We start from the raw sequence: 25,375 nt of genomic DNA on the forward strand, positions 1-25,375 counted from the left end.
TACAGTAGGCTCCTGAAGAGTCAACGGGAATTCGAGGAACAAACGTGCAGGGACGTTGGGGAGACTTGCAGGAGCAATAGAACTGTCAGAGTAGGGGATTTTAATTTTCCCAACACAGACTGGGACTGCCAGAGGGTTGAGGGTTTAAGATGGGGTGGAATTTAAGTGTGTTCAGGAAAGTTTCCTCAATTAGTATATAGAGGGTCCTATGCGGGATAGGTAAAACTCATCCGGCTCTTGGACAGGTGATGGAGGTGACTGTGGGCTAATGCTTTGGGACCAGTGACCAACGTTCAGTTAATTTTAAAATAGTTATGGAGAGGGACAAAACTGGTCCACAGGTTCAAGTTCTAAATTGAGATAAGATGAATCTTGATGGAATTTGTAGGGGTTTATTGGAGTAGTTTATCTGCAGGCAAAGGGACCTCTGGCAAGTTGGAGGCCTTTAAAAGTGAGATAGCCAGAGATCAAGGTCTATAAGTTCCTGTGAGGGTCAAGGGCACGGTTGGCAGGAATAGGGAACCGTGGATGACAAGATATTGAGGCATTGACCAGAAATAAAAGGAGACTTGGCTCAGGTACAGGCAGCTGGGAACAAGGGAATCCCCAGAGGTATACAAGGGCTTACTGAAGAAGGAAATCAGGAGGGCGAACAGAGGGCACGATGTAGCCTTGGCTGAGAAGATTAGGGTGAATCAAAGATGTTATTTAAGTATATTAAAGGAAAAAGAACAACTAGAGAGAGAATAGGACCCCTTGAGGGCCAAAGTGGATATGTATGTGTAGAACCACCGGAGATGTGCGAGGTCCTCAATGAATATTTCTCCTGTGTTTATCATGGAGAAAGACATGGGAACTTGGAGAAGTTAGTGGTGCTATCTTTGGGACGGTCCTTATCGTAGTAGAGGAGGTGTTGGATGTATTAGCATGTATGAAAGTGGATAAATCTCCTGGTCCTGACCAGACATATCCAAGAACACTGCAAGAGGCTAGAAAAGATATTGTAGGGTACCTGGCTAATATTTTTGCATCATCATTAGCGACTGGTGAGGTCCTGTAAAATTGGAGGGTAATGAATGTTGTGCCATTATTTAAGAAAGGCTGTAAAGAAAGCCTGGGAACTATAGATTAGTAAGCCGAACATCTGCAGTGGGTAATACTTGAGAATATTCTGAGAAATAAGATATACATGCATTTGGAAAGACAGGATTTGATTAGGAGTAGTCAGCATGGTTTCATGAGTGGGAGATCATTCTTCACAAATTTGTTAGAGCTCTTTGATGAAGTAACCAGGAGGGTTGATGAGAGCAGGGTGATAGACGTAGGCTATATAGGTTTCACTAAGGCCTTTGATAAGGTTCCACGTGGTAGTTTGCTCTGGAGGGTTAGCTTGATGTAGGAAGCAGAGGGTACTAGTGGAAGGATACTTGTCAGACTGGAGACTTGTGACTGGTGGAATGCCTCAGGGTTTGGTGCTGGGCCCATTACTGTTTGTTTTCGATATCAATGATCAGTAAGTTTGCTGATGATACTAAAATTAGGTGGTATAGTGAACCGTGAGGAAGGTTATCAGAAATTGCAACAGAACCTTGATCAGATGGGAAAGTGGGTGGAGAAATGGCAAATGGAGTTTAATATAGATAAGTCTGAGTTTTGTATTTTGGAAAGTCAAATCAAGAAATGAGTTTCATGGTGAATGGTAGAGCCTTCAGGAGTGTAGTGGAACAGAGGAGGGACCCTGGAGTTCAGGTGGACTGTTCTCTGAACGTGGAGTCACAGGTAGACAAGACAGTGAAGGCGCCTTTTGGCACATTGGCCTTCATCAGTCAGGGCATTGAGTATAGAAATAGGGAAATTATGTTTTAGTTGTATAGGACGTTGGTCACCTTGCTATGAGAAGGGTCTAATGAAACTGGAAAGAGTGCAGAAGAAATTTACAAGGGTATTGCCTGGACTCAGTGGGCTGATTTTTTTTTTTTCTTTTAGAACATTGGAGACTGGGGGATCTATAGAAGTGTATAACATTATGAAAGGCATTGATCGGGTGAATGCACTCAGTTTTTCCCGAGTTGAAAAATTGAGGACTAGATGATGGTATCAGTTTAAGGTGAGAGGGGAAAATTAAAAGGGAACCTGAGGGGCAATGCTTTTACAAAGGGGGTGGTACGTGAATGCAGAAATGGTTGAGACTGACACATTAACAACATTTTAAAAGGTGTTTGGATAAATACATGGCTAGGAAAGGATAAGAAGCATATGGGCCAATTGCAGGGAATTGGGGTTCAGCGTGGTGGACATTTTGGCCGGTTTGGGTCAAAGGGACTGTCTCTGTGCTACAACTCTTATGACCAACCCTCAAAGCATCCAACCCAGACTCAACCCCACCAAGCTATTCCCTATAATCCTGTATTTCTCCTGATTAATCCACCTACCCTACCTAGCCCTGGGCACCATGTGCATTTTAGCCAATCCACCTAACCTGCACATCTTTGCACTGTGGGAAGAAACTAGGACACCCAAGGAAAGCCCACACAGACATGGGGAGAATGTGCAAACTCTACACAGAGTCGCCAAAGGGTGGAATTGAACTAGAATCCCTGGTGCTGAGGCAGCAGAATTACCCACTGTGCCACCATGCTGGCCTATGATATCCCAAAAACAGAATTAAACTGTCTCTCACTTAGGTGGCTTGTGGCCAGAATTTCATTTCACAGAGAAAATAACATGTTCTTGGCCCAATCTTTGTTAGGATCGAACCAATCAGGCTTCCCAAATGAAGGCATGATGCCAGAAATGCTTACCTCCACTCAATGATGACTGTTGCAAACTAATTTTTTTCACTTCTGGAATTCAGTTCTTTTATCCATTTTTGAACCAAAGCTGTAATGACATCAGGAGCTGAATGGCCCTGATGGAACCAAAATTGGGGATCACTGAGTAGATTATTGCTTAGTAGATGCTGCTTGATCATATGTAGATGACACCTTCCATTACTTTACTCATGACTGAGAGTAGACTGATTGGGTGATAATTAGCTGAGTTGGATTTGTCCTGCTTTTTGAGTACAGAACACATCTGGGAAACTTTCTACATTGTCGAGTAGATGCCAATGTTGTAACTGTCCTGGAACAGAACTGAAAACGTGTTGCTGGAAAAGCGCAGCCGGTCAGGCAGCATCCAAGGAGCAGGAGAATCGACGTTTCGGGCATGAGCCCTTCTTCAGAAATCCTGAAGAAGGTCTCATGCCCTAAACGTCGATTCTCCTGCTCCTTGGATGCTGCCTGACCTGCTGCGCTTTTCCAGCAACACGTTTTCAGCTCCGATCTCCAGCATCTGCAGTCCTCACTTTCTCCCTCTGTCCTGGAACAGCTTGGTTGGGGGAGCAGAAGGTCATGGAGCCAAGACTCTTTGGAACTATTGCAGGAATGTTGTCGGAGTCTTATAGCCTTTGCAGTATCTCGTGCTTCCAGCAATTTCTTGAGTGAATCAAATTGGCTGAAAACTAGCATCTGTGATGCTAAAGACCACTGGGGAGGCTAAGGTGGATTGTTCGTTTGTGACCGATTCAGCGTTAATGCTTTACACTAATGTATTGGGCTCTTTAATTGAGGATGGGGATAGTTATGGAAACTTCTGCAGTGCATTCTCTGCTTGTCTATCACCATTCACAAATGGATGTTGAAATATAAGCAAATACATTTTGATATGGACTCACCGATTTAATTAACGCAGTTGGTCCATATCCACCTTACAAAATCATTGCATAATTTTAACCACCTCGATCATAAGAAATAGGACCATGAGTAGTCCATCTGGCCCCTCAAGCCTGCCCCACAGTCAACAAGATCAAAGCTGATCAGCCCCCGACTTCAACTCCCCTTTCAGGCCAACTTTTCATGGTCCTCAACTGCCCAATATTTCTACTTAACTATTTTTTAACATGCTTTCAGTGAAGTAGTCTCCACAACTCTTAGGTATAGGTTTCTAAACATTCACTATACTCTGATATGAAGGATTTTTTTTCTCTCTCAGTTTTCAGTTATTGTCCCTATTCTGGAACTTTTCCCCTAGTTTTGAGAGTCCTCTTTTGGTGGAAACATTTTCTCAACAATGACTCTGTCAATCCCCTCAGGATTTTGTGTAGTTTCAATAAGTTCATTTTTCAATCTTCTGAAACCTGAAGAATAAACCCTTTAGCCATTCCTGGTGAGTAAATCCCTCCTCCTGTGAATCAGCTTAGAGAATCTCTTCTGAACTGCTTCTAATGCTACTATATCCTTTCTTAAAAAGGGGTCAAAAACTGTGCCTCCATCTATGAAATCATATTTCACTAACTTAATTGAGTTTTTCTTCGAAGAGGTAACAAAGTGGATTGATGAGGGCAGATGTGTGGACATGACCTATATGAACAGGGTTTGACAAGGTTCCTCTTCGGTTAGTTAGCAAGGTTGGATCACATGGAATGCGGGGAGCACTAGCTATTTGGATACAACTGGTTTGAAGGCTGAAGGCAGAGGGTGATGGTGGAGATATGCTTTTCAGACTGGAGGCCTGGGATCAGTGGTGCGCCACAAGCATCCAAGCTGGGTCCACTGCTTTTCGTTATTTATATAAATGATTTGGATGTGAACATAGGAGGTCTGGTTTGTAAGTTTGCAGATTACACCAAAATTGGAGGTTTAACTGAGAAATAAGACTGGGATGATTACCTTTAGGGTGTAGGTTTGCTCGCTGAGTTGTCGGTTTGATATGCAGACGTTTCATTACCTGACGAGGTAGCATCATCAGTGGCGACCTCCAGGTGAAGCGAAGCTGTTGTCTCCTGCTTTCTATTTATATCTTTCTCTTGGATGGGGTTCCTGGGGTTTGTGGTGATGTCATTTCCTGTTCGTTTTCTGAGGGGTTGATAGATGGCATCTAGATCTATGTGTTTGTTTATGGCATTGTGGTTGGAGTGCCAGACCTCTAGGACTTCTCTGGCATGTCTTTGCTTAGCTTGTCCCAGACGAAATGGTGTTTTTTTTCATCAGTGTGTAGGGCTACGAGGGAGAGAGGGTTGTGTCTTTTTGTGGCTAGCTGGTGTTCGTGTATCCTGGTGGCTAACTTTCTTCTTGTTTGTCCTACGTAGTGTTTGTGGCATTCCTTGCATGGAATTTTGTAGATGACGTTGGTTTTGTCCATGGGTTGTATTGGATCTTTTAAGTTTGTTAGTTTTTGTTTGAGTGTTTGTGGGTTTGTGTGCTATTAGGATTCCAAGGGGTCTTAGTAGTCTGGCTGTCATTTCTGAAACTTCTTTGATGTATGGTAAGGTGGTTAGGGTTTCTGGCTGTGTTTGGTCTGCTTGTTGTGGTTTGTTCTTGATGAATCTGCAGACTGTATTTTTTGAGTATCCGTTCTTCTTCAATATGTTGTATAGGTGGTTCTCTGTGTTTTCCGAAGTTCGTCTGTGCAGCAGTGTGTAGTGGCTCGTTGGAATAGTGTTCTGATACAGCTTTGTGTGTGTTGGGATGGTTGCTGGTGTAGTTAAGTATTTGGTCAGTGTTTGTCGGTTCTCTGTATATGCAGGTTTGTAGTTCTCCGTTGTCCTTTCTTTCGACTGTGATGTCCAGGAATGCGAGTTTGTTGTCGGTTTCTTCCTCCTTGGTGAACTTTATGCCTGTGAGGGTGTTGTCGATGATGTTAAATGTCTCTTCTATCTTGTTTCGTTTTGCGATGACAAAGGTGTCATCTATGTAGCAGACCCAGATTTTTGGTTTGATGGTTGGTCGGGCTGTTTGTTCTAGTCTTTGCATTACCGCTTCCGCTATGAATCCTGATAGCGGAGATCCCATGGGTGTGTCGTTGGTTTGTTTGTAGATTACGTTGTTGAAGGTGAAGTGGGTGGTGAGGCACAGGCCCACTAGCTTCATGATGTTTTCGTTGGTAATGTGATTGATGGTTGGGGTGTGTGTGATGGTCTCTTCTAAAAGAGAGAGAAGTGTTTCCTTTGCCAGGTCGATGTTGATGGAGGTGAACAGTGCTATTACGTCAAATGAGATCATTGTTTCGCCTTCCTCTATTTTGGTGTTTTTGATGATGTTTAGGAATTCCTGGGTGGAGTGGATGGAATTCTGTGACTCTTCTACTAGGTATTTCAGTCTTGCGTGTAGTTCTTTGGCCAGTCTGTAAGTTGGTGTTCCGGGTAGTGAGACTATGGGTCTGAGGGGGGCTCCTGGTTTATGGATGTTTGGTAGTCCGTAGAATCGTGGGGTGTTGGTCCCGTCTGGTTGCATTTCCTGGAATTCCGTCTTGTTTAATTGACTGACTGGAATTGTGTAATTTTCTTAGGAGATATGTAATTTCGTTTCCTAGTTGTGGGTTTGCATCTAGTGCCACCTGTTGGTAGATGTTGGTGTCTGCGAGTAGTGCATTGGCTTTCTCTATGTAGTCCCTTCTGTTCAGGATGACTGTGAGCTGACCCTTGTCTGCCGGTAATATAACTATGTTTTTAGCTTTTTTGAGGTTTTCTAGGCTTTCTTTTCTTGTGTGTTCAGTTTCCTTCCTTCCCTCTTTCGGCTCAGTCGGTGCAAATGTCTGTCTGATCGTTTGTTGTGTTTCTTCCATGAGTTTGTTGTCCTTCAATGTGGTTTCTAATGCCGAAAAAAAACCCATTTTGACTGGAACAACACATCTATCCTGGGACAGGCTAAGCAAAGACATGCCAGAGAAGTCTTAGAGGCCTGGCACTCCAACCACAATGCCATAAACAAACACACAGATCTAGATGCCACCTATCAACCCCTCAGTAAATGAACAGGAAATGACATCACCACAAGCCCCAGGAACCCCATGCAGGAGAAAGATATAAATAGAAAGCAGGAGACAACAGCTTCGTTTCACTTGGAGGTCGCCACTGATGATGATACCTAGCCAGGTCATGAAACGTCTGGATATCAAACCTACAGCTCAGCGAGCAAAGCTACTCCCTAAAGCCTTCTGGCTATTCGAAGTTCTGGTGATACCACTTATGACCTCGAACAACTCTTCAATTTTCTGTGCTCTAGGGGGAGCAAATACAGCTTCTCTAGTCTCTCTCAGAACTAAAGTCGTTTATTCTTGTATCATTCTCACAATCTCTTCTGTAACCTTTGACTATAGAATGTTGATTTCCCCAGGAGGAATTAAAGATCTCTTGGCACCTTTTTAAGCTTGCTCCACAGTGACCAATATAGATCCAACATAAAGACATATCAAAGCTGATTAGCTGGTTATTTCAATCATTGGTGTATATTAGACCTGACTAGGTACAAATTGAGTGCTTCATTTGCTCATCAGTACTACACTGCAAAAGTATTTATTTGGCTGAGAAGTGCAACATAGATGCAAGTTATTTTGTTTTTCCTTATTTGCTGCTTAGTCAAACATTTCATCTGTACTATGCCTTAATGTTCCAGTAGGTTTAGGTTTAGGCTATTGCGTGGATTTATAGAAGTGCTTTATCATTTCAGAGAATGTTTTTTTGGAGTTTCCACATCGTGATTGTCAAGATTGTGTACAGACTTCTGACTCAGGAGTAGAAGCATTGAAAGCCTTACCGAAGTCTCCAGAAGTGACGAACTACTCGTGTGAATTCTGCAACTTCACCACTTGCCAATTCCAGAATATAAAGAAGCATTATCGTAAAGTACATCGTGAGAAACTGTATTTTGAATGCAGAAAATGCCACTTCTTTAGTGGGAAAAAGTAAGTTTTCTTCTAAGCTTAGCAGAACTGACACTTACATGGAATTTTAGGCATTTGGTTTGACTGCATAGTGTTGCATTCTGGAAAGCATAATTATCAAAAATTTGATATAAACTTGAATTTAATTGGTGTTAGTCTGTAAGTGTAAATATATCCAATTGAATGCAGACTCAGGATCAAGTCCTTGCCAACTTCTGCCAATACATAGCAATCATCACTACCAATCTTGGAAACAGCAAAGCTAAATGCCACCTCATTCTATTCCAACTGCATGGGATTCATTACTCAAGCAATGGATTTTTAATGGTATAGCTTATTGTTCGAAATAAATGTTGGATGAGGAAAGGTGGTAAACAAAATACTAAAAGTGATAAAGGTTTTCAAATTTTGTCCATGAGGTCACAAATTCTAGCCAGCAACAAGAAACGTAAGGGTTAAGTGTGCTTTTTCAAAAGAAATTGCATGGGCATTTAAGGGATTGCAGGACTATAAAAGAATGTGACTGAAAACTTCTATTTTTTAACCCGAGTCAGTCTTTTTCCGAGGGTAAAAATGTAAATTACTAGCGGACATAATTTTAAGGTAAAAGGTGGAGAGCATGAAAGAGATGTGAATGGCAATTTTTTTTTACACAAAGGATGATATGTGCCTGAATATGCTGCAGAGGAGGTGGTGGAGACAGATACAGTACCAATGTTTAAGAGGCATCTTGACAGATACATAAATAGGCAGGAAAAAGAGTGATTTGGACAACATAAAGGCAAAAGGTTTTTAGTTTAGAAAGGCATCACCTATTGGTGCAAGCTTGGTGGGCTGAAGAGCCTGTTCTTTATTCTTTCTTTGTTCTTAAAAATGGTCTCCAAGAGAAGAGTCTGCCATCAAAAATGGCAGAATTGTATTCAACAGCAATTTACAACCTAATGGTTTACCAATTCCTCATTTGACTATTGCCATTAAAATAGCATGTGGTTTCATTTTATTGGTCTTCAAAAAATATGTGGACTGTAATGAGAGAATTGTTTTTAAGAACAGGATTTATAATACTGGCTAAGTAATTTCACAGCAAAGAATTTTTGCGAACTCTTTTCTTAGCTGTGGGTTCTTGCAATGTGCAGATGATCACAAGCTAAGGAGTTGTTTAAATGTGAAGCTGATCAGTTCTGAGCAGGTTGAAATTGGAAACATGTTACAGACAGCAAAGGACAAAAGCTGTCTGTTCTCCAAAAAAAAAGGGATGCAGGAGTACAGTGAAAAGTGTACAAAGTTGCCATGCCTGGTACCGTCTTTAGTACAAAGGTACCTAAGTCAAAGTTTAAGATGTAAAGTAGAAACTTTTTAAAAAAAAAAAAAAGTTAAAAGTTCAATATTGCAGTCCTCAAGTTCTTCGCTATAGGCCTGATCTGGGCTTTTCCACCCAGCCACAGGAACCAACACCAGGAAATAGTTGGCCAGGTCAGGTCACCATTCTTCGATGCCATCTTGCTTCTATCATTGATATCGCCACTGCATGTCTGCTCTAGGTCAATCTTGGCAATGCTGAAGCTGTCAGGTCCCATATTGAGTGCTAGGCCCAAACACACCTCCCTCAGCCACCACTGAGAATACACCATCTTCTCCCTCCCTCTTCCACTGCCACTGGGACAAAACCAGTGAAAGAAGAAAATAAAAGTAAAAGTGAACAGAGTAGATGGGCTACAGACAGGAGTCTGCACGCTGTGCTGGTACTTCCCCCACCATCTTGACCTTGATCTGAAAGTCAAATAAATTGAGGTACTGTGTAAATTTTTTTGAAAAAGTCCATATTTGGTAATACTGTCAGTATAGTGGGTTTTCATTTACGCATGCTACCCCTGTGGGACATAACTTATAAAGTTGGGCACCAACCCCTGGCTTAAGGAGAATATTTACCAAAAAATGCAATGCCACTATGAAGCATCAAGGGACCATCTGTCGGAGCATGATACAAAGAAGCAGTAGCACAAAGCAGGACAGCTGTTTTTGTTAGAGGCCAAACATCTAAAATCAAGGTCACTACTTTAGAAGATTTTCAGTGCATTGTCATTAACTCAACTATCTTCATCCTGATCTGCCCTCTATCAGGTTAGAAATGGGGATGTTGACGATAGTCACATCGTGTTTAATACCACTCAACTCCTAAAGTACTGTAATAGTCCTTGTCCATATGCAGGAAAGGCCTGAACAACGTTCAGGCTTGAGTTGATAAGTAGCAAACAACTTTTGCAGCATGCAAGTGCTCAGTAATGACCATGTCCAGCAAGACACTAGCTAACTATCTGCCCTTAATATTCAATGGCATTACCATCACTGAATTCTGCACCATCAATATCCTGAGAATCTGAACTGGACCATTCATATAAACACTGGCTACAGTAGTAGGTCAGAAGCTTTGAATTTTTTGCATACTTCTCCTCTTGATTCCTGAAATCTTGGGTACCATCTTAAAGACATAAGGTCAGAAGTGTGATTAAATTCCTCTGTTTTCTCTGACATTTTAAGAACTACAACAATACTGGTAAAGCTGAACCAGATTTAGGATTGATATCTCACACTCTTAGATGTCAGGAAATGCTTCAAAAACAGGTACCCAATCAACACAATTCGCCAATTCCTCAGAAACAAACCCAAACAAGCAGACACAATGCAACCACAAACTATAGCCACATTACTTTACATCAAAGGAGCATCAGAAATGACTTCGAGACGACTCAGACTCCTTGGCATCATGGTAGCCTACAAACCTACCAACACACTTTAGATAGCAACTAATGAACCTAAAGGATCCATTAGATACTACCAACAAAACTAACGTCATTTACAAGATATGATGCAAGAACTGTAATAAACACTACATCGGATAAATTAGCAGGAAACTTGCCACTAGGATATACTAACCCCAACTGGCCATCAAAAGACATGACCCACTATCACTAGTTTCTATACATACAGACAAAAAAAAGGACACCACTTTGACTGGGACAACACACACGTCCTAGGACAGGCGAAACAAAGACATGCGTGAGAATTTTTAGAGGCACGGCATTCTGACCAGAACTCCATCAATACACACATCAATTTAGATCCTTTCTACCTTCCTTTGGAAAAAAAATCAGAAATTACATCACCCACTTTAAGAAACCAAGAAACCAATGGAGAGGCGGGACATACCACCAGCACTTCGCCAGAGACTCTCACTGATGATGTCACCTAGTCTGGTGATGAAGTGTCTGAGAACAAACCTTCAAGCTCAGCAAACTAACTTACATACCTATCATCATCTTGAGCTACAAATCTTCTCAAAAATCACTAACAGGCAAACATATAAATATTCTTGAGAGATAAGATTGAGGAAAAACAAAGTGTATGCAATTCATTCAATGTAAGTCCAAAATCTATCTGAGCAATGTCAGTTTATCAATACTTACTTTTAAAGTGGAGTCCAAAATCCAAATCTGGAGACCAATCTCGAATTCTTTTATGAGGATGATTGATTGGATAGCCAGCAAGTGAGGAGTTCTCATTGTCATCAGTAATCACTTGCTAATAAGTATGGTTGTCCATTCAGGAAATGGTGTGTCACTGGTGATGGATGCTGTTGACTTGTAACTAGTTAAAAGAAAATCTTTCTGCAAAGGTAGCAACTCAATCAAGGCTCCAGTGGCCTATGGAAAGTACCAGGGGATGTCCTAAGAAAGCAATTAGGAGAGCAAAGAGATGGACATAAGAAAACACTGGTGAGCAAGATTGCGACTGCCAAGATATTCTGCAACTCTGAGAAAGGGCAGAGAATAATCAAGGAAAATGTAGGGCCCATTTGGTGGAGCTTCACCTGCAGGGCAATCTCCTGTTTATATATAAAGAATAGAGAGCTTTTTACACAAATTTCAGAATTAATCATAAAGTTCAGGCATTCTACACATTTCCTAAGCTTGCTGGCACCTGCTGTTTTGGCACATTTATTCATACCCTGTTAACCTTTCCATTGTAAAGGAAAATCTCATTATAGGTTCCTTAATCGTCATAGTTCAGAGTGTGACTGATACACTGTAATTTCAAAGTCATAGTTAAATAAAGGGCCCATACAGCTCAGATAAAAATGAGTTCTTTCATGCCCTAGAGAGCTTGGGTATGGGGAATATCAGATGTGTCCCTAGTCCAAACAGGGCTTTAAAATGGGAAACTATCAAGACGATTGAGGATACAAAGAGCTCCTGCTTACTTTGGTTATATGAAACAAATCTCTTAAACACTTTTTAGTTGGTATAGTTTCTTAGTGACGTTCTTAACTTTTGTTTCCACATTGCATTTCTTCAAAATAACTATACTGATTCTCTTGCTGAACACAGTTTTTGTACGGTTGTATTTTTCTGGTTTTCTGATGTTTGTTCTTTTGTCTTGTTAACTACTTGCATTTGGGAACTTTCCGAGAGGACAAGCAGTCCCCAGTTTACGAACGTCTGACTAATGATTGCTGGTACTTATGAACGTGATGCCATACGGGTGTAATTTTAAAGTTCTGACATGAGAACATTTCCTGTGCTTGTGAAAGGCAGCTGTTCCAACTTGAGTACAAATCGGCTTGCAAAGAAACTCCAGAATAGAACCTGTTCGCAACCCTGGGACTATATGAAGTCTGGTTCAGTCTTACATTTCTTTTAACTCCAGTAGTTCTTGTTTGTCCACAGCAGTTTGTTTCTTGTGCTTTCAGAAGGTATTTTATCTATTAATCCTCTGTATTATACTTTTAAAATTTAGTAAGCATCTATCTAACAAAACATAACATTTGAAATAAAATTAGGAAGTACAGAGGAACCTCAATTATCCAAACAAGATGGGCGGGCACTATTTTGGTTGGATAACCGATTATTCGGTTAATTGATTCAATGCCGTTTCTCTGGGGCTTGGAGTTTTCTGCTAAGTCCACTCACCGTTCAGGAGACGAGGCAGCAACACACCATACGTGAGCCCCCACCCCAAACCCTGTCCAACACCGTGCCCTGCCCACTCCACTCCAGCTCCAAGCCTGTCCAACACCGCCCCTCCCCGCCCTCACACCTGCATCCCAAACCCGTCCAACACCATCTCTTCTCTTTTCTCTCTTCCCCCCCCCCCCCCCCCCCCCATCCGCCCCCACTGCCCCACTTTTTCTCCCCCCTTCCCCAAACATGTCCAACACTGCTCCCTGTGAGCCCCCCACCCCCCCCCCCCCCCCCCTCTCTGGGGCAGCCATACTGGACATCATCAAGACTGCTGCTGCATTTTGGGGTGAGAGTCTCCAAATAACATACACACACATGCCTTTTTACTGGAAGTTTTTGACATGTTCCACCTCTGCTCTGTACAGGATAATGTTGGAGAGATTATCTGGGGAAGGGAGTGGGGGGGATGTTTAGAGTACATACCTGTGTAGAATTGCAGGGAAAGTGTAGGGGGAGAGCAAGAGGGTTGGAGGTCAGTCATTTGGAGTCAGTGCCTGGGCTCCCATCGATATCCAGGACTGTTCTCTGCAGTATTTCACGTCTGTAGTGTTTACGATGTTGGAAACATGTCTTTGATATAATGTTTCTATCGCGACCTCAAGATCTCCTTCGGATAATCAGATAGTCGGAGAATTGATGCTCTTCTGTATTTAGTGACTTTATTTCGGTGTCTGGAGTGGTGGGGGGAGCGGAAAGGCAACACCTGTCTTCATTCATTCTTCTTTGAATTATTTTCAGGAATGCCCTTTCTCAGCATGCAGAAGTATGTGAACTCACAGTGGGTGATAAGAATTCTTCTGCAAAGATGATGAATGAAAGTGCTTTTATCAAAAGTAGTATTCTGGCTGGAAGTGAAAGTAGGAGTTCAGTTCGTTTAAAGGAAGACTTTGATCTAACTTCAACTGACAGTGAATCTGGAGTATTGCATTGTCCTCTGTGCCTCTACTACACCAAGCACAAAAGCAGAATGGTCAACCATGTCCTGGAGCACAGAAGTATGGTTTTCAATTTATGTACCTGTATTTATAACCAGGTTTGATTTCAACTCTGCAGAGTACTGTGCTGCATTGGAAATTTAAGCTACATAGATAGCAGATGTGTTTAACCAGATAATTTGTTTGCATCATCTTTCATCTAAATATTAAGTGCAGGAGAAAGTGAGGACTGCAGATGCTGGAAATCACAGTCGAGAGTGAGGTGCTGGAAAAACACAGCTGGTCAGGCAGCATCCGAGGAGCAGAAGAGTCAATGTTTTGGACATAAGCCCTTCATTAGGAATGAGGCTTGTGGGCCAAGGGGCTGAGAGATAAATGGGAGGGAGGAGGGGCTAGGGAGAAGGTACCTGGGAATACGTTAGGTAGAAAGGTGGGGGTGAAAGTGATCGGTCGGAGAGGAGGGTGGAGTAGATAGGTGGGAAGGAACATGGACAGGTAGGACCATTCAAGAGAGCAGTACAGAGTTGGGAGGTTGGGGCTGGGATAAGGTTATGGGGAGGGGAAATTGGAAAACTGGTGAAATCCACATCGATCATATTACTTCATCTGTTGCACCCAATATGGTCTCCTCTGCCCTGGGGAGACAGGACACCAACTTTCAGATTGTCCCAGAGAACACCTCTGGGACACCCGCACCAACCAACCCCACAGCTCTGTAGCTGAATACTTTACTTTTACCTTAATTCCCCCTCCCACTCTGCTGAGGGTATGCAAGTCCTGTGCCTCCTTCATCGCCAAACCTTAATCACCCGATGCCCAGAGGAAGAATCCTCCCCATCCTAGACCCCTCCATCTCCATTTCCAATGACCAATTCAACATGGACGTGCACTACAAACCCATCAACTCCCATAGCTACCCGGACTACACCTCGTCCCACCCTACCTTCTGTAAAAACGCTATCCCTTATTCCCAATTCCTCCTCTGCATCTGCTCCCTGGAGGACCAGTTCCACTATACAACATCTCAGATGGCCTCCTTCTTCAAAGACTGCAATTAACCCCCCCCTCCCAAAAATGTGGCCTTGAACCCCACCCCTCCAACTGGCATAAGGACAGAAGCCCTCTGGTCCTTACCATCCACACCACCAACCTCTGGATACAGTGCATCATCTTCTACCATTTCCACCACCAGAAATATATTTCCATCCACACCCTATCTGTGTTTCAGAGAGACCATTCCCTTCACAACTCCCTTGTTAGGCCCCAGCTCCCCCACCAACCCACCCTCCCCTCCTGGCACCTTTCCCCTGCCATCGCAGGAAGTGCAAACCGTGCACCCATTCTCTCCCCCCTGCCCACCCCCCACAACCTCCATTCAAGGCCCCAAAGGACCCTTCCCTTTCCGATAGAAGTTTACCTGCACTTCCATGCAAGTCATCTACAGCATCTGTTGCATCCAATACATTGGGGCAACAGGATGCAAACTTGCAGATCATTTTAGAGAACATCTCTGGGACACCCAAACCAACCAATCCCACTGCCCTGTAGCTGAACACTTTAATTCCCCCTCCCACTCTGCCAAGGACATGCAAGTCCTGGGCTGCCTCCATCGCCAAACCCTAACCTTCCTGGAGGAAGAATGCCTCATCTTCCATCTTCAGGCATTTCAACCACACTGGATCAATGTTCACCAGATTCTGCATTTTCTTAACCCCCCCCCCCCCCCCCCCCAAACTTATCCCAGTCCCAACCTCCCAACTCAGCACCACCTCTTGAACAGTCCTTGAACGGTCCTTTCCAGCTATCTGCTCCACCCTCCCCTCCAACCTATCACTTTCACCCTCACCTTCATCTACCTATCTCATTCCTAGCTACCTTCTCCCCAGCCCCACCCCCTCCCATTTATCTCTCAGCACCTTGGCCCACAGGCCTCATTGCTGATGAAGGGCTTATGCCTGAAATATTCGATTCTCCTGCTCCTTGAATGCTGCCTGATCAGCTATGCTTTTCCAGCACCACACTACTTATTAAGTGCAACACTACATTAAAATTGAATATAGATATTATGAAGGGCATATAACTAAGTGTCTTCCCTATTAGGTTAAGTAATAAATTTGACATTAAAAATGTTATTACATCTGTATTGATTGCAGCATGTAGAAAGCCAAATTGTAACTGAGGAGTACAAAGAAAATTTACAGCCCAGGAACAGGCCCTTTGGCCCTCCAAGCCTGAGCTGATCCAAATCCATTGTCTAAACCTGTCGCCCAATTCCTAAGCATCTATATCCATCTGCTCCCCATCTACTCATGCATCTGTCCAGATGCATCTTGAATGAATCTACCGTGCCTGCCTCTACCACCTCTGCTGGCAAAGCATCAATGTGGACTTCAACAGTTTCCTCATTTCCCCTTCCCCCACCTCACCCTAGTTCTAAACTTCTAGCTCAGCACTGTCCCCGTGACTTGTCCGGACTTGTCCTACCTGCCTATCTCCTTTTCCACCTATCCACTCCACCCTCTCCTCCCTGACCTATCACCTTCATCCCCTCCCCCACTCACCCATTGTACTCTATGCTACTTTCTCCCCACCCCCACCCTCCTCTAGCTTATCTCTCCACGCTTCAGGCTCACTGCCTTTATTCCTGACGAAGGGCTTTTGCCCGAAACGTCTATTTCGCTGCTCCTTGGATGCTGCCTGAACTGCTGTGCTCTTCCAGCACCACTAATCCAGAACGCGTTCCAAATGCCCACCACCCTCTGTGTGAAGTACTTGTCACGTTTATTCCCCTTAAACTTTCCATCTCTCGCCTTGAAAGAGTGACCTATCGTTATTGAATCCTTCACCCTGGGAAAAAGCTTGTCTCTATCCACCCTGTCAATACCCTTCATGATTTTGTAAATCTCAATCAGGTCCCCCCATAAGTCTCTTTTTTTTTTTCTAATGAAAATAAACCTAACCTACTCAACCTCTCTTCATAGCTGGCACCTTCCATACCAGGCAACATCCTCGTAAACCTTCTCTGCACCCTCTCCAAAGTGTCCACATCCTTTTGGTAATGTGACAACCAGAACTGTACACAGTATTCTAAATGCAGCTGAACCAATGTCTTGGACAATTTTGACATGACTTGTCAGCTGTTATGCTAAATACCCCGTCCAATGAAGGCAAGCACATTATATGCCTTCTTGACCACTCTATCCACCTGTGCAGCAAACTTCAGGGTACAATGGACTTACACTCCAAGATCTCTCAGCCCATAACTTTTCCCAAGGCTGTTCCATTCATTAATTTGCTCTAGAATTAGTCTTGCCTAAATGTATCACCTCCATCTGCCACTTCTCCGCCCAACTCTCCAGTCTATCTATATTCTCCTGTATTCTCTAACAGTCCCCTTAGCTTTCTGTTACTCCACCAATCTTCATGTCATCTGCAAACTTGCTGATCATACCAACAGTGTCCTCTTCCAGATCATTTATGTATATTACAAACAACAGTGGCCCCAACACTGACCTCCGTGGAACACCACTGGTCACCTTTCTCCATTTCAAGAAACTTCCTTCAACTACTATTCTGTCTCCTGTTGCTCAACCAGTTCCTTATCCACCTAGCTAGAACACCCTGCACACCATGTGACTTCACTTTCTCCATTCGTTTACCATGGGGAACCTTATCAAACACCTTACTAAAGTCCATCAACAGCCCTCCCTTCATCTATCAACTTGGTCACTTCCTCAAAGAACTCTAAGAAAGTTGGTAAGGCACGATCTGCCCCACACAAAACCATGTTGCCTATCACTGATAGGCTGTCTTTTCTAAATATAAGTAGATCCTATTCCTCAGTACCTTCTCCAGTAACTTTCCCACCAATGACATCAGGCTCACTGGTCTGTAGTTACCTGGAATATCTCTACTACCCTCCTTGTACAGGGGACAATATGAGCAACGCTCCAATCCTCCGGCACCTCACCTATATTTAAGGATGCCACAAAGATATCTGTCAAGGCCCCAGCTATTTCCCCTCTCTCCTCCCTCAGCAACCTGGGATAGATACCATCTGGTCCTGGGGATTTGTCCACCTTAATAACCACCTAGCCTACCCAACACATCTTTCCTACTTATGTTAATGTGATCCAGACTAATCAAACTTTTCTCTAATCTCAACATTGATCATGTCCCTCTCCTTAGTGAACACTGATGCAAAGTAATCATTCAGAATCTCACCCATTCACTCAGGTTCAACACACAGCCTTCCTTCGTTATCCTTTAATGGACCAATCCTTTTTCTAGTTACCCGTTTGTTTCTTTTATAAGAATAAAATGCTTTGGGATTCTCCTTAATTCTGCTCGCTAAAGCTATTTCATGACCTCTTTTAGCCAGCTTGATTCCTCGTTTAAGACTTGTACTCTTCCGCTATTCCTCCAGGGCCCATTCTGTTCTTAGCTGCCTAGACCTTATGTATGCTACCCTTTTCCTCTTGGCTAGTCATACAATTTCTCCTGTCATCCACGGTTCACGAGTCTTGCTCTTCCTATTCCTTTCCTTCAATGGGACATATACCTGTCCTGCACTACTGTTAACCTATCTTTGAAAGCCTCCCACATCTCAAATGCCGACTTCCTTTCAAATAGCTATGTCCAATCCACATTTCCGAGCTCCTGCCTGATTTTGATATAATTGGCCTTGGCCCAGTTTAGTACTCTTCCCTTAGGACCACTCTCCTCTTTATCTATGAGTATTCTAAAACTTATGGAATTGTAATCACTGTTCCCAAGAAATCCCCCATCGCAACTTCTACCACCTGTCCTGGTTTGTTCCCCAGTACCAGGTCCAATATGGCCCCTTCCCTCGTCGGACTATTGACATACTGCTCTAGAAAACTCTCCTGGACGCTTCTTACAAATTCTACCCCACCCAGACCTCTGACTGGGATACACTTAGCGTCAATGTTGGGAAAATTAATATCTCCCATCATCACTACCCTATTGCCTTTACATCTTTCCATAGTCTGTTTACCTATTTGCTCTTCTATTTCACGCTCACTGTTGGGAGGCCTGTAATACAGCCCCAACAATGTAACTGCACCCTTCTTATTTCTCAGCTCCATCCATAATGCCTCACTACCCAAGATCCCCATAGTGTGCTCCTTTAGCACAGTCGTAATATCGTCCCTGACCAGCAATGCAACTCCACTCCCCCTTTTAATTCCCTCCCTATCCTGTCTGAAGTGATATATCCTGGAACATTTAGTTGCCAATCATCATGCCCTTCCGTCAGCCAAGTCTGTGATTGCAATAATGTCATCCTCCCAGGCACCATTCCAAGACCTAAGTTCATCTGCCTTACACACGGTTAGAGGAGGGGGGCAGGAGGGAGATACTACATGTGTAGTATCCCTGGTTTAGCCACTGCCCAAATATAAATTAAGCCCTTACCTTCCCGGCAGCCCTCGTTCCACTCCTCCTCCTCTCCTCGCCGCGCTGTCAAAAATACATTCCAACCTGCAAATTTTGTAGTTGGGAAATTTTGCAAGAATTAAGTTTGTTTTTCAAGGAACATGATTATATCTCAGCAGGCTAATGATGTGCATTGTATGGTGTCATACTTCTGTTCTTTTTAAAAAACACACTATCTGACTTGCCATGTAACTAATGCAAATTAATTTGTTGAATAGATTCAAATTTTAATATTAATATTTTACTCTTAATTAAAATAGTTTACTCAGCACCTATGTTGCATGTATCTGCACAAATACATAATATTTTATTGCTCTGAATACAAATGCTCACAAGTTCCCAAAAGAATGAAACCATTGCATTTGGGCTGTTCTGTTTCTTGTATGGCTTTGATTCACTTTGGCAGCTTTTTTTAAGTTCACCAGAATGAGACTATCTCTGGAAGTTTAGAATGTTGTTTGATGTTTCAGCCACCTAGCTAAAACTATCTACTTTGCATTTTAGTAATTTTTTAGGATGGTAGCAAAAAATGTCTGTTTACTGATCACAATGTAGATCCAAAATTGACAACATAAACATCTCTCAGAATCGCAGAACTGTTATGAAACACGAGGATGCAATTTGGTCCATTGTGTTTTTATTAGTTCTGTTACCCAGTGCCAATGTCCTGCATTTGTTCCATATCCATGGTACACCATGGATTTGCATGGTGTGCATGGATGTGGGAGGAGAGGGGAAGTTGAGAAGGATAGTCCTTTTATCATACCTCAGCCAGTGCAGGAATTGAACACACTATTGGTACCAATCTGCATCACAAACAAGCTGCCTAGCCAGTTAAATTAACCATATCCTAATTAATGTGTGAAAAAGTTTTTCTCACAGCTCTCTTGCTTAGTTTGCACATGACTTTTTAAAATCATGAATCTTCGCATTGTTAGATAACTCTCCTCTTGCACAATTATTTAAAAACTATTTATTTGAATCATTGTTTAATGGGAGTTGACTTTAAGTATCTTTCCCGTTAAACTGCAAGTCAAAGGCAGACGGGCAATAGACTTCATGTCAAGACATGGTTATCTTTTCCAGACAATATGAGTACGTAATAAATGAGGTAAATTTACAATCTTTTCATTACTATTGTTGCTGGAGTTTATAAAGGAACACTACAAAGAATAGATCTGTTCTTTGGTACTCTTGATTTCTAGAGAGAAATTTGTGAGAGAGAGAAGGATGAAATTTGGCTTTTGATGCTTTTAAAATTAGATATTGGTTATATGATAAAATTATGCATTTTCTGTAGAATTGATTTGACAGTGCATCCTGTTGAATAAGGGTATGCCAACAAGATGTAGAAGGATAAAGGAGCCTTATCAAGAGGCTTTATCATTCCTTCCATTTATTAAAAATATAATCTGACATTTGCCTGTTTTGGTCTTCAGATGGACAGCTGGCTTCTGTGGAAGAGTGTCAACTTGAACTGATGCATTTTATTCCTGGGAAGGTACACTGTTGCGATTGGTGTACATTTGTTACACTTAGTCAGGAGAACTTAATACAACACATGGACACTCATAGCCCAGTGAAACCGTACAAATGTCGTCTCTGTTTCTTTGAAGCTAGACTACAGACAGAGCTGGAGACTCACCTGCAAGAGCAGCACAAGGTACTTGGAGAGTTTGCTACTGTGTCGATTTACTTAACAAATAGAATTAGCAATGGATAGCGTATTTGTGCGAGAACACTTTTAATGCCATTTTAGGAAGAATGTACTTTTAACATTCCCCATCTGACTACCATTATTTCTCAAGTGTCCAGCTTCTGATTTCAAAATGCTGTTGAGAGGAGTAAATGCTGAATTCTATTTTAACTGTTTATTTGTATAAAATAAAATCACTGTCCACTTCATAAGAATTAGGATATAATACTGTTACAAAGTTGTTGTCTACAGTGAGGCAAAGTATATGGTCAATTCAGTATCATTGTCTTAAAGGAATAGCATCTTCCCTGGAATTCTGCTTAATTTTGAGCACTGTGCCCACTTGAATCTTGAAATTGAGTCAACATCTAAAAATGCAAATGTCTAAACATTTTTATTTTAACCATAGCAGTACTAAGTGATATATTATGTTGTGTGAAGTTTACAAAAACATAAAATAATGTCCCATAAGATATAGAAGTAGGAGGCGATCATTTACCCTCTTGAGTGTGCTCTCCCTTTCCTTTGGAGAGTCATAGAGATCTACAGCAGAGAAAAAGGTTCTTTAGCCCATCGACTATCAGTCAAAAACAGCCACCCTAACTATTCTAATCTCATTTTCCAGTACTTGGCCCAAAGCCTTGGATGCCTTAACACAATAAGTGTGCATCTAAATACTACTTCAATGTTATAAGGGTTTCTAACTCTTGATTCCCATCACCCTTCATGTGAAAAAGTCTTTCCTTACATCTCCTCTAAACCTCCTTTTTCCTTAAATCTACCAAATGCAGGCAAATGAGATCAGTTCAGGCTAGGAAACCTAGTACGCATGGATGAGTTAGGTCGAAGGGTCTGTTTCAATGCTGTATGAGTCTGTGCCTCTTATCAGTCTGTCATGCTGGGCCGTATCAAAAGCCTCTTTGAAGTTCAAGTAGTCTACATCAAATGCATTGCCCTCATTTACGCACCCGGTCGTCTCTTTAAAAACTTCAATCAAATTGGTCAAATGTGACCTCCTCTGCTGACTATTCTTGATTAATCCCTGCCTCTCTAAGTGAAGGTCAATTCTGTGTCTCAGAATTGGTTCCACCACTGAGGTTAGATCAACTGGCCTGTAGTTTCTTGGTTTTATCTTCTTGAGCAACAGTGCCACATTAGCTGTTCCCGCTCTGGCACATCTTTTGTCGCCAGAGAGGAATTGAAAATTATTGCCAATGTCCTTGCTATTTCCTCCTTTGTCTCACAGCTTAGGATATGTTTTGTGGCCCTGAAAGTTAATCTGCTTTAAGGATTGAGCCGTGATGCAACTTCATGCACCCGACTTTGCCCCTTATTCCTTCAAACCTTTGGTAAGTAAATATAAAATAACCAATTGTTGCTTGTAAAAAATTGTTCCAACCTTCTGTTACTCTTTACATGTTGAGGTGTTTCATAAAATCAGTTCTGAAAGATCAGGGTCTAATTTTTAGACTAGTTCGAGGCTTGCCAATCAGCCAAAATGGTTTCTCCTGTCCCCTTATTCTAATTTTCAAGTTATATGATCAACATGCCATTAGCCTCCTTAGTTATACTCTGCATCTCCATGATATTTTGTAATCTATGTACCTAGACCATCACTGATTCCAGTTTTTCCCCATTTTAAGAGTATCTTGTTCTATTTTCTTTTAGGTCCAAAGTGGATGGCCTCACTTACCTACATTGAAAGCTGTTGCAATTGTTTGTCTTATTCATTTAATCTTATGGCAATTTTATGCCCCCGTCAGTAGTGCCTATAATGCAACCTATCTTTGTTATTGACAGATTCTGAAATTGCTTTCCTAAATATTTCTGTCTAGTTTGAACTTTTTTTTTACATTCTTCAAATCAACTTTATGCTCTGATCAAAATTGTCTTGGAGCTTTTTATTAGAATGCCTGATTCCTACATTACTATCATTTGGCTTGTGTATGATGACAAACATTATCTGCTGTACAGTATTTAGTTTCTGGGCTGCTAAATGTTCATGGCTGCTTGAAACTACAGCTTGGGTAAAGAAGTTAAAAAGGTAAAAACAATGACTGCAGATGCTGTACCTATTGTTGTGTGGCCACCTTGTGACTCAGTAGGGTCAAACTCTTTTTCCTATTGAGTTGAAAACTAGTGTTTTGGAATTGATTGTTATCAGTTGCAGCCATCATTTTACTTAAATAGCTCATCACTCAAGTAGATGGTAGATCAAGAAGACAGACGAAAATATAAGTTTAGTATTTTTAAAAACATGAAAATTCTAACATCGACAATAGGAAAGTAAATCTGTAGATCAAAAGTAAAGTTTGTGGAACATTCACATTAGTATATTCATTACCTTTAGCATTTTCCCAAGAACTCTCATTGAATGTGAGAACTAATAGGCATGATCTCATGAACAGAAAATGTAGATAATCAATATTTTAGCATGCTGGTGATTCATTTTAACAAAGTGTTATCATCTTGTGTAATGAGTCTTCTGTTTCAGTTAAAACTGACTTTATTAAAAAAAATTGTCTTGATTTTGGAAATTAATGAATAAAACTGATTTTATAAGATTCAGAGGATTTTATAGGATTCAGAGGTTTAGATCATTGGGATCTTTTCTGAGGGATGGGTTGCAATTGAACTGGAGGTGGGCCAATATCTTGGCGGCCAGGTTTGCTAGTGCTGCAAGGGAAGGTTCAAACGAGATTGACAAGGGTGGGATCCTCAAAAACAGGGAGGCAAATGCGAGACTGGAAGGAGATACAGTAATCAGAAACAGTAAGTTGAAGAGCCAGGTCAGGCTGGATCACAACAGGGAGCAGGGAATGCATGTTGGATTAAATTGCATTTATTTCAATTTTAACAAAGTGTTATCATCTTGTGTCATGAAAGAAAGCTGACAGGTAAGTCTGAGTGTGGATAGGTGCGTGGGACTGGGATATTATAGCTATTACAGAAACATAGCTAAGGGAGGGACAGGATTGGCAGCTTGATGTGCCAGGGATAATGCTTTAGGTGGAACATTGGTGGTAGGAGGTAGGGGCATTTTTGACTAAGGCAAGTATTACTGTAGTAATCAGAGATGAAATAACTGATGGATCCTCCAGTGAGGCTTTGTGGGTGGAAGTGAGAAATAAGAATGGGACAGTGACTTTATTGCAGTTATACAATAGACCCCTGAATAGTCAATGGGAATTAGAGGAAGAAATATGCATGGAGATTAGTGAGACTTGAAGGAACAATAGGATTGTCACAGTAGGGGATTTTAATTTTTCTAACACCAAATGGGATTGCCAGAGGATTGAGTGTTTAAGATGGGGTGGAATTTAAGTGTGTTCAAGAAAGTTTCCTCAATCAGTATATAAAGGGTCCTATGCGGGATAGGCAAAACCAATGCAACTCTTGGGAAACCGGGCAGGGCAGGTGACTGAGGTGACAGTGGGCTAACATCTTGGGACCAGTGACCAAAGTTCAATTAATTTTAAAATAGTTATGGAGAGGGACAAAACTGGTCCACAGGTTCAAGTTCTAAATTGAGATAAGATGAATTTTGATGGAATTTGTAGGGGTTTATTGGAGTAGTTTATCTGCAGGCAAAGGGACCTCTGGCAAGTTGGAGGCCTTTAAAAGTGAGATAGCCAGAGATCAAGGTCTATAAGTTCCTGTGAGGGTCAAGGGCACGGTTGGCAGGAATAGGGAACCGTGGATGACAAGATATTGAGGCATTGACCAGAAATAAAAGGAGACTTGGCTCAGGTACAGGCAGCTGGGAACAAGGGAATCCCCAGAGGTATACAAGGGCTTACTGAAGAAGGAAATCAGGAGGGCGAACAGAGGGCACGATGTAGCCTTGGCTGAGAAGATTAGGGTGAATCAAAGATGTTATTTAAATATATTAAAGGAAAAAGAATAACTAGAGAGAGAATAGGACCCCTTGAGGGCCAAAGTGGATATGTATGTGTAGAACCACCGGAGATGTGCGAGGTCCTCAATGAATATTTCTCCTCTGTGTTTATCATGGAGAAAGACATGAGGACTTGGGAACTTGGAGAAGTTAGTGGTGCTATCTTTGGGACGGTCCTTATCGTAGTAGAGGAGGTGTTGGATGTATTAGCATGTATGAAAGTGGATAAACCTCCTGGTCCTAACCTGATCTATCCAAGAACACTGCAAGAGGCTAGAGAAGAAATTGCAGGGTCCCTGGCTGATATTTTTGCATCAGTGTAAGCCACTTGTAAGGTCCTGGAAGACTGGAGGGTAGTGAATGTTGTGCCATTATTCAAGAATGTAAAGAAAACTCTGGTGACTATAGACCAGTAAGCTTAACATCTGTGGTGGGTACATTTCTTGAGAAGATTAAGAGATAAGCTATAAATACACTTTGAAAAACGTTTGATTTGAAATAATCAGCATGATTTCATGAGTGGGAGATCATACCTCACAAATTTGTTAGACATTTTTAAAGTGACCAGGAAGGTTAACGAGGGCAGGGCGGTAGACGTAGTCTTTATGAATTTCAGTAAGGCCTTTGATAAGGTTCCACATGGTGGGCTACTCTGGAAGGTTAGATTGCG

General features: G+C 42.0%; 1 protein-coding gene across 1 annotated transcript in view; it reads left to right on the forward strand.

Annotated features, from left to right (window-relative positions):
- Positions 1 to 13,585: 13,585 nt before the first annotated feature.
- The window catches only part of LOC140494388 (zinc finger protein 462-like), a 28,859-nt gene continuing 17,069 nt past the window's right edge, over positions 13,586 to 25,375 (forward strand). The window contains exons 1-2 of the mRNA XM_072593581.1: positions 13,586 to 13,714; positions 20,551 to 20,774. Coding sequence (XP_072449682.1) covers positions 13,687 to 13,714; positions 20,551 to 20,774 — 252 coding nt within the window. The 5' untranslated portion in view covers positions 13,586 to 13,686. The remainder of the gene's footprint in view (positions 13,715 to 20,550; positions 20,775 to 25,375) is intronic.

This window comes from Chiloscyllium punctatum, chromosome 24 (assembly GCF_047496795.1).
Source record: "Chiloscyllium punctatum isolate Juve2018m chromosome 24, sChiPun1.3, whole genome shotgun sequence".
In the NCBI taxonomy this organism is placed as follows: Eukaryota; Metazoa; Chordata; class Chondrichthyes; order Orectolobiformes; family Hemiscylliidae; genus Chiloscyllium; species Chiloscyllium punctatum.